Source organism: Aplysia californica, unplaced genomic scaffold (assembly GCF_000002075.1).
Source record: "Aplysia californica isolate F4 #8 unplaced genomic scaffold, AplCal3.0 scaffold00144, whole genome shotgun sequence".
NCBI lineage: Eukaryota > Metazoa > Mollusca > Gastropoda > Aplysiida > Aplysiidae > Aplysia > Aplysia californica.
The window spans coordinates 1185968-1196638 of record NW_004797414.1 but is presented as its reverse complement, the minus strand read 5'-3'; the positions used below and the strand labels follow the sequence as shown (position 1 = coordinate 1196638).

General features: G+C 42.2%; 1 protein-coding gene across 1 annotated transcript in view; it reads right to left on the bottom strand.

Moving 5' to 3' along the window:
- Positions 1-9411, bottom strand: part of LOC101850244 (26S proteasome non-ATPase regulatory subunit 2) — a gene marked incomplete in the record, with an annotated part of 19193 nt that extends 9782 nt beyond the window's left edge. The window contains 10 exon segments of the mRNA XM_013081748.2: positions 41-168; positions 1326-1432; positions 2357-2506; positions 3262-3322; positions 4866-5010; positions 5968-6126; positions 6535-6759; positions 7323-7444; positions 7888-8109; positions 9236-9411. Coding sequence (XP_012937202.1) covers positions 41-168; positions 1326-1432; positions 2357-2506; positions 3262-3322; positions 4866-5010; positions 5968-6126; positions 6535-6759; positions 7323-7444; positions 7888-8109; positions 9236-9334 — 1418 coding nt within the window.
- Positions 9412-10671: the final 1260 nt, after the last annotated feature.

Below are 10671 nucleotides of genomic sequence, written 5' to 3'. Positions count from 1 at the left end.
CCAACTCTCCCCTTCCCCACGCATACACACACACACTCACCCGCTGATAGCCCCGATCCTCATGAAGGCGTTGTCGTGCATCACATGGTCACAGAGCAGGGCCAGTGCCGGGTCGCACTCGTTGCGCACGCCAGAGTTGACGATGCCGCACGCCAGCAGCGCACCCGCCTGGAGAAACAACAACAACAATAATAGACGTCATATGTGTGGCATTGTGGTGAAACCAAGCGCTCGTCAAAATAATGAAATCGAAGGAAGGTATCGGCATTTTTCGGCCATTTGGCAATCTTTGTCAATTTTTTATTATTAAGATCAACACCTTTCATGTCCATATAAAAACACATTTCCATGTGAATTTTACTGAAAAACGATTAATGGCACAAAAATGTACATTTCCAGTTTTCAATGTCTCACAAGCTTTTGAAATTACAAAACTTTGGCGGCCATTCTCTCGTTAATTTTACCTCTGAAATCATGCTACGCCCACCTTCTTCAATTGCAAATATCTCGACTTATATTCAACATAGATGGATGGGCTTTTTTTCATAGAAAGCTGGGCAAATTAATAAGCTTTCAGATGGTACCTGCACCACATGCACAAAAATTGACGAGCACCTGATTCCACCACTTCGTGACACATTTGTATAGCGCAAATCCTCGCTCAACAGCAAGCTCTACGCGCTTCACAATCTATACTATTACCCCAGCAGACCTGAGAGCATTCTGAAACAACCTCAACTTCCTGGGAAGCATACAGTGCGTGCAGCCATTTATAGGCGCTAAAACACTAATATACTGACAAGACCTTTCGCTGTCTATGGCCGGGTACCCATTCCCATCTGGGTGAAGTGGGGGGAAATTCGTGTAAACAGCCTATCCCAAGGACAAAACGTACGGCCCGCAGCGCAAACCCCCGACCCCCACGATTACAAGTCCGGTAGCCTAACCACTAGACCACCGACAACCCCACAATTACGAGTCCGTTAGCCTAACCACTAGGCCACCGATGCCACTGCGCATCGTTAGAAAAAACACCCCAGCTCTGTAGCTACAAACAACATCAGCGACACACAGACCTGCCAGCTTTGTCAAAATAACCCCAGAAAGTTAAGTTTTAGTTTCAGTAAGAGTTTTAAGGACCTTGCAACACAACAAGGTCATAAAAGTGCCCAAATTTAGAAAGAAATGTTACAAGAGAATAACAGAAACAAAAAAGAAAGGAGGACAGCTAAGGATGATAGACGTTTGATAGGAAAGAAGGAGCAAACCACACCAGCAGAGCACCCGTTAACCACCCACGAACACAGCGTGAAACCAAAACTCACTTTGATGTAATCCTCCGATGAGTAGAGGAACTTGTCAATCTGCGTCAGACCCCCGTCCACATCCCACAGCAGAATAAGCCCTAGTGACGCTGTAGCACTCATCATACCTGAACGAAAAAAAAAACAACCACGAAAAATAATCAAAATCGTGGTCCTTGTGGTACCATGCAAGAAATATATACCTGCGACTAAATAAATTTGTGGCAGCACATACACTGCGTGCACACTGCACACACACACTCACACACACTGCACACACACACACTGCACACACACACACACACTGTACATACACATTGCCCATTGTACCTACCATAAACAGCCAGTACAATGTCGACAACTTCTCTAATAGTTAACAGAAATCAACATCAACACAAAACAACCGTAGTCATCCACCAGTTCACATTGACAATGACAATCTTGATTCATCTACAACTATAAGGGAGAAATTCGTCTTGGTTATTTCCAATGGCAGTGAATATTACGGTTATTTCCAATGGCAGTGAATATTACGGTTATTTCCAATGGCAGTGAATATTACGGTTATTTCCAATGGCAGTGAATATTACGGTTATTTCCAATGGCAGTGAATATTACGGTTATTTCCAATGGCAGTGAATATTACGGTTATTTCCAATGGCAGTGAATATTATGGTTATTTCCAATGGCAGTGAATATTACGAGAGGGAAGAAGAGAAACAAATTACATTTGGGGGAAGGAAAGAAAGAAGGAAAGAAGGGAAGAAGGAAAGAAGGAAAGAAGGGAAGAAGGAAAGAAGGGAAGAAGGAAAGAAGGGAAGAAAGGATAGAAGGGAAGAAGGAAAGAAGGAAAGAAGGGAAGAAGGAAAGAAGGAAAGAAGGAAAGAAGGGAAGAAAGGAAAGAAGGAAAGAAGGAAAGAAGGGAAGAAGGAAAGAAGGGAAGAAAGGATAGAAGAGAAGAAGAAAAGAAGGAAAAAAGGATGAAGGGGGGAAAGGATAGAAGAGAAGAAGAAAAGAAGGAAAGAAAGAAGAAAAGAAAGGACCCCACTCACCGTGTTCCTTGTTCTTGTAGAGCCACTTGTGTCCCTCCTCCAGTGTGATGAGCTTGTCCGTGCCGAACGCCGCGTTCACCAAACCGTTGACGAACGACGCCGCCAAGTTCTGACGCGCTGAGTCCAGGTTGCTCGGCCCGATAGTGTTTCCTGAAGGGAAACGGGGAAAACAAAGTTTTCGTTTTAGTAAGAGTTTTACGGCACTTGCAACACAATAAGGTCAGTTAAGTGCCGGAGATTAGACGTGTTACGAGAGAGTAAAAAACACAAAAAAGAAGGAGGGGAGATAAGGATGATACATGTTTAAGGACGATAGATGTTTGATAAGAAAGAAGAAGCAAACCACACCAGAGCACCTGCCAACCTATGTGCTTTATAAGTCCAATTGGTCGCTTTTAAGGACCAGCGGGCCAACCCAGATTTCGGGGGTTTCCAGAAATCTTGGCTTACACCAAAAGTGGGCATTGTCCTACCTATAGGAGAAGTTTGGTTTCAATGGCGTGTATATTTGTTTGGTTATTGAGAAAACTCTCCTTGTCTTTTAAAGAAACTGAACAAGGGGCAAAAACTTTACCTTCGATTTTCTCAAAACAGCATTTTTCGGGATAGCCCCCTTGTGCTTAAAAGCGACCAATTAGTATTACCATTCAGGGATGCCACTTGACTTTTATAAAAATAACAACATTTTTTCGAGACTAGATTTCACATGGGACGAAGCAATAAATGCAACAAAACATTATATCAGGTCAACAACAATAAAACAAAGTTGCTAACGGACGATGCCCAAAACAACGGGAAAACAACCCTGGAAATAACGGAAAATGTCATTCCTGATCGTTATTAATAGTATTATTTTTGTTCTTCTTCCTCATCTAATGCATAAACCACTTAAGTAAGACACTCACTGTTTGGTTCCAGGTGGGTTTTGTAAATATCCTCTGGCACCTTGGGGTCCATAATGTCCAACTGAGATCAGACAAAGAGAAATAAACCAAAACATGATTAATTAAGTTCCCACAATGTCCAACTGAGATCAGACAAAGGATACACCCCCCCTCCCCCCAACCCTACTCCACGATAAATTAAGTTAATCAGCGATGAAAACAGCAAAGCACTCGGGGGGGGGGGGGGATTTTGTAGAACTGCGCACTGAAATACAGCAGATTCAGTTTCCGACAGACACGGACTATTGAGAAGAAAAAGTGTGATTGTCGTAGACAACTGGACGGCTTACAAAGTGCCACTATGGAGGGAAAAATAACAACAAGGAGGAAGAAAGGAAGCTGCCATTTGTACAGGTGGTTATCTTGTACAGGTGGTTGTCTTGTACAGGTGGTTGTCTCGTACAGGTGGTTGTCTTGGACAGGTGATTGTCTTGTTCAGGTGATTGCCTTGTACAGGTGGTTGTCTTATACAGGAGATTGTCTTGTACAGGTGGTTGTCTTGTACAGGTGATTGTCTTGTACAGGTGATTGCCTTGTACAGGTGATTGTCTTGGACAGGTGATTGTCTTGGACATGTGTCTTGTACAGGTGATTGTCTTGTACAGGTGGTTGTCTTGTACAGGTGGTTGTCTTGTACGGGTGGTTGTCTTGTACAGGTGGTTGTCTTGGACAGGTGGTTGTCTTATACAGGTGGCCGTAAAAGCAGGTTTGCCTGTATCATCTACATTACCAATAAAACAGAAAACCCAGAGAAACCCCTCGCCAACTCTCCACCAAAACCCCTCCCTATCTTTTGCTCTCTTCTTTCCCGAATCACAGATCATTTCAGTCCCTCGTCATCATCATCCAGTGCCAGATCTGCGACAGACATCAGCGATCATGGTTCTCCATTCATTCCTTTGTTCGGATGCTCTTAAAAAAGCTACGTTTCCCTGATCTTTCCCGTTACACATTTGTTTAGGTTCCCTAAGTAGGTTGTTCTGGGCCTACCCCGGCCTCCTTTGCCTTCAATTTTGCCAGTGAGAGCTACATGTTCAAGACCTGTATGTCTATTCAGGTGTCCCAGAAACTGCATTTGTCGTTTTCTGATTGTTTTTAACAGAGAGCATCCCACGTGGGCTTCTGTCCCCACAGATGTGCAAAACTAACCACAGCCCAATCAAGTACGACATGTAACTCGTAAAAACTCTACACCAATGACCAAAATAAAGATTAGTGTCATTTAGTTTAAGAAAGAGTTTTACGGCACTTGGAACACAATAAGGTCATTTAAGTGCCAGAGATTAGAGGTGTTACAAGAGAGTAACAAACACAAAAAAGAAGGAAGAGAGATAAGGATGATAGATGTTGTTTGATAGGAAAGAAAGGGCAAACCACACCAGTGCACACACACACACACACACACACAACAAATTATTTTCTTAACACTTTGCCACCTCATCTGGCCAATTGGCGATGTTTACCACCCAGTTTCTTTGGATTTCCCCCAAAATATGATGACAAAGTGTTTAAAAGGAGATAATATGAGAGACAAAAGAGTGGCAGATGAACAGCATGTGGGTTACCTCCCTGGCCAGCGTGAGGAAGTGCTGGTTGAGCTGGGCGTTGGCGATGATTTCCCGGAGGTCATCTTTGTCGTCCATCATCTCCGACAGTTCCATGGAGATCTGCTGTCTCCCCAGCATGAAGGCCAGCTGTTTCTTCACCAGTCTGAAAGGTTGGTTTGTTTGTTTGTTGAGTAACGAGAAGCACATTAGCACACAATTAACGTCATATAGCAGAGCTGGGAAAAGGTCAGTTTTTGTTTAAGTAAGAGTTTTACGGCACTTGCAACACAATAAGGTTATATAAGTGCCGGAGATTAGAGGTGTTACAAGAGAGTAACAAACATAAAAAAGGAGGGGAGATGAGGAGGATAGACGTTGCCAAACACCCACGTCTTTTCTTTTTTTATAGTAGAGGGTTTTACGGCGCTCGCAACTGCATAAGGTCATATGAGCGCCAAGGGGTGGGTGTCAACAGAGAAGTCTTTACAGGGAACCACACTTATTCTGCTCATCTCTCTTGCTTCAACAGCACAAGGTCTGCTTCGACTATCAAGGCACCCCGGAAATAGCAGGTCACAAGAGAGTGACAAACCCACAAAAGAAGAAGAGGAAAATGACAATAGTAAGGATTAAGAAAGAAAAAGCAGCAGTTCCCTGTTGTAGATCAGGCTCAGTTATGAGCGTGACATGAATCAGCCCATTTACAATTCTACTGTGCTTGAACGAGAAATGTCCCCCCTTTGGGAAATGGCCTAAAGACACTACAGTCAGTGGCACTGCCCCGGGGGGTGAAGTTTTAGTTTGAGTAAGAGTATTACGGCACTTGCAACACAATAAGGTCATATAAGTGCAGAAGATTAGAGGTGTTACAAGAAAATAACAAACACAAAAAAGAGGGAGGGGAGATGAGGACGACAGACGTTTGATAGGAAAGAAGGAGCAAACCACACCAGAGCAGCCCCCAACCACCCACGTCTGAAAGGTTTGTTGGAGTAATGAGAAGTACATCAACACTCAATAAATGCCATACAGTGCAGGGAAAAGATAAGACGGACAGACGGAAACAACAGAGGGAAAGTCAAGAAGTCGTTTCCAGCACCTAAAAACAAAAACCACTCACTGGTCGGGGCATTCTGTGAAGATTTCCTCGATGAGGGCCATGTCGTTGAGGCCCATGGCAAAGCGCAGGGCTTGGGGGTACTGCTTGAACCTGCGGTACAGGTCCACGGCACACTTGAGCAGCACCGTGTTCTCAGGGTCGGGCACATACGCCACGCAGCTGCGAACAAACAAACACGCCGGATAGAATGGTCACCAGGAAACAATTGGGTCGCGGCACAGTGGAATTAAGCGATCGTCAATTTTTGGGGGGATATGGAGTCATTGGTATCATCTTAAAGCCTGTCCATTTGCCTACAATATCCATTAATCTTCGAAACAAGTCGAGATATTTGCGATTGAAGTAGGTGGGGTTGCTTGGTCTCAGTGGTAAACTTAGCCAGAAAATGGCTGCCAAAATATAATTACAGCTTGAGAGCCCGTGGAAACTGAAAATTTACATCTTTTATACACTTAATCAACGTTTTTCAGTAAAATCCACACAGAAATGTGTTTTTAATAGAGGCATAAAAGGAGCACTCAGCACTGAGCATTGAACGAGTTAATCGTAACAGCAAAGTGCAATTACCTGGTGAGGTAGAGACAAACTCGACTATAAGCCGATTCGTCCACGTAATCCTTGAGCAGGTCCAGACGCTCAATCTCCATCAGGAGGTCGCAAGCCTCAGCCTCGGCATTGTGGGACATGTGGTAGGGCACGATCTGAGTGGCCAGAAGCACCAGCTTCTCCCGCATCTCCGCGTTCTCCTCGCTCGTCGCCAGCCACTCCTGGGCCACCTGACCTGCCAGATGTCTACACAAACACACACACACAGGGAGAAAAAAAAAAGGTCAAACGTATACTTACAAATTGTTCAAAAATACATCCACGTCACAATAACAATATATATATAAGACCACATGCTGAATGAAATACTATAACAAAATTCTGTATCAACAATGAACAGATCCCATTGAAAGTGGCCTTACTTTAAATTTTTTTAAAGCCCAAAACTCTGGTTGTCCATGTATAAAGTCACTTTTCAAATTTCTTAATAACTCTCGAGGAAGGAATCAGATGACTAGAATCTACGTCTCTGCCAACTGTTATCAACAGGTGTGAGCAGCACAGATTCAACTTTATAAACCAGTACTTTTGAGAGAAAAGCCTTGCCATAAATTGTCAATGTAAACACATAAAAGTCAACCAGTTTAAAAGCAAGTCATGCCCAATAACTGTGAATATAATTTCACAATTTCCCCAACTTACTATTTTTCTAAATCTATTTTTTTAAAATACATTCACCAAAAAACAAAAACCAGCTTAAAATTGTTCAATTCCAAACCTTTGATTTTACAGAAAAAAGAGTTCATTACCTGACATATTCGTGTCCCCAAGATCCAATTTCCTCCTTGGATCCCAAAAGCCTGTACTTGAGACTGTCTCTTCCTTCACTCATCGTCATTCCAAGCACAGAGATAATGTCTGCACAGAAACGCTACGGGGACACAGGAAAACAGATCAAAACCAGAAATGACAGCAAGATGATAAAATTAGGTTACAAGTCTTTATTTCAGATCATATGTTACTCACCAAACATAGAAGTAATTATAGTAATAGAACCAGTTCACTACTCAAACAACAAAATTGCCTGAAACAATATTATATTATGTGTGTCCAACTAAATTTGTGTAGTTTATTACTCCTGCATAACTGAGGTAAAAAGATATTTAATTTATATTACATACATAAACTTAACTTCTACTACAATTAGACATCTACAATTATAAAAAATAACAGACTATTAAAGTGTCTCAACAAAACACCCTGTGCACATGGTGGTAAGTTTGAGGACTGACAAGGATTATCAGCTGAAAGAATTAAGTTCAAAAGTTTTTTGTTTTTATTGAATAACTTGAAAACATCATCAGCTCTACATACCTGTGTCTCTTTGTCCTTGATTTTTTCATGTACTCCCTTAATAGTATCATAGTGTGGCCGCAAAAACTTCAGAGGCTTGGGTACCGAGGTCATAGAGGTCGTCGACGCCCGGATCTGGGTGCGGAGACTCTCCAGAGCGGCAGGGTACAGCTTCTGATTAGGCTCAGTCAGCCTCTCCACAAGCATGTTCAACTCATCTTGAAGCTGTTTGTCTTCTTCCGACTTTTAAAATAAAGAGAAGAAAAGTGAAAAGTCAGATGCTAAGGACAAATAAATGAGAATTTGTGGTGTATTTTCTTCCCTCTCTGATTCTGAAGAGAAAAAATATATTTTTCACAAAGTAGAAAATAATAAAGGATATCATAACATAAATCTGGCCAAAAGTAGGTTAAAAGTAATTGCAGGATGCAGTTAATACACATAATGGGCTAACAATAATAATAGTTAAACTAATAGTTTTAGTAGAGGTTTTACGGCGCTCGCAACTGTATACGGTCATATGAGCGCCAAGGGGTGGATGTTAACAGAGAAATCCTTACAGGGAATCAGATTTACTCTGCTCACTTCTCTAGCTTCAACAGCACAAAGTCAGCTTCGACTATCAAGGTACCCCGGAAATAGCGGGTCGCAAAAAAGTGACAACCATACAAAAGAAGTAAATCAAGAGGTAAAATGACGATAGTAAGGATTAGGAAAGAAAAAGCAGCAGTTCCCTGTTGCAGTTCAGGCACAGTTATGAGCATGACATTGATGAATCAGCCCAGTTACAATTCTACTGTGCATAAGAACAGGTGTTCCCCCTTTGGGAATGGCCTAAAAGACACTTCAGTCAGTTGAGTAGCACCGCTCCGGGGAGTAGCCTAATAAAAATAATAGTTAAAGACAATGATAGTAATATATGGTTTCTTCTATCAGCAGAGCAGTCTAGAATATCTAGATCTAGATCCAATCTTTTTTTGTTGCTTGGGTATTTGTTGTTACACTCCTCCCCACCCAGTGTCCAGCCACCACCCAGCTTCAACTTCGTTAGCCTCTCACTCAGACATGGGAGAAAGAACAACAAAAGTTAAACACAATAGGAACATAACAGTACAGTTAAATTTACATAAAAGGAAAGAACGGTGAGTTTGAAAGAACAGTGAAAGAATGAGCCTCGACTTATCATCATGAAAATATCAAATCAGATGGTTCTTTATAGCCTAGCAGAGGCTATTTTGTTCCTCGGGTGACATGACAAGCATTATTTGAACGTCGACAAGGGACTCGATAACAGAATGGTTTGTATGGAAAGACAAGCACTTTTATTTAAAGTACACCAAATCTAACAAGAAAAACGAGAAATAGTTACCAAATCTTGCTCAGTTTTAGCCTCCTCCTTTGTCTTCTCTGCATCCTTTGCCTCGGGTTTCTCTTCGGTCTTTTTCTCTTGAGTGGCTTGGTCGGCCATGTTGATGATCCGCTTCGGTTATGTGACGTCTCTTTTTTCCTCCACTATAGAAGAGCTCCTGTAAGAACAGCTACTCTTAACTTATTAGCCTGGCTATTCACAACGTTATTACGTCCCTTCTCTTCCCAGATCTTTCCCATACTCATTTCAGCGTCCTTTCAACGTTCCTCTCTGATCATATACATGTAATAATTTAGGACGTTCTGATCATATATATTATAATAATATAGGACGTTTATTCATTTTCCCACCGGCTAACAGTTTAAAACAAAATAATTATAAAACTATGAATTGTCCAAGAAACAAACATCTACATGAAATGAAACAGTAGCGCTGACACAGACTCTGAGCTGCTGGTAAATGCGCCGTCAGAGCATGTAAAATTGTTTAATGTACCATTAATCATGTAATAATAATAAATAGCATTTGTATAGCGCAAATCCCCGCTCAACAGCAAGCTCTATGCGCTTCACAATCTATAGTCCAGCAGACCTAAGAGCATTCTGAAACAACCTCATTATAACTTCCTGGAAAGCATACGTACAGTGCAAAGCAGCCATTTATTAATTTATAGACGCTAAAACACTAACAACATACTGACATTATCTTTCGCTGTCTATGGCCGGGTACCTATTCCCACCTGAGTGAAGTGAGGAAAATTCGTGTAAAGTGCCTTTCCCAAGAACACAACGTCGGGCCCGCGGCTCGAACCCCCGAACCCGCAACCTCACGATTACGAGTCCGGTAGGCTAACCACTAGGCTAGCGACGTACATCAAATACAGACTTCAACATAAGTTAAGGACCACTTGCAAACACTCTGAAGTCTGATAGTGGTCTTTTTGGGCCGACCTGAACGTGGGCGTTCTTGGACTGGTCTAGTGGCTTGATGGTGCTGCTTCAAGCGGACAAAGACAGAGTGTGACCCTGCAAGCCTTCTGGCAACTTCTCGGGCTCCAACTCCATCCTGCAGTCGTGCCATTTATAGCTCTGTCTGGCACGATCAAAGTCTCTCAGCTTTCGTCTTGGTGGCATGTTGATGCGATACTAGATTTTGCGCACACGGCGGCTTATATTGCCACCAAAGTGCGCACAGTTCGAGACCATACGTCCGTTTATGACGGGCACCAGAAAATTTAACTGACAAAAATGTCCGTGGTGTTAGTCGAGAAAAAAATAGCTTTATTAGATCTAATATTATTTTGCTAAAATTCCCCGAGGATTTCCGTGCAGCGTCGAGGTGGTTACGCCCCTTTAGGAAGCTCTGCAGTAACATTGTAATAGTAACATTGTAATAGTAACATTGTAATAGTAACATTGTAATAGTAGCATTGTAAT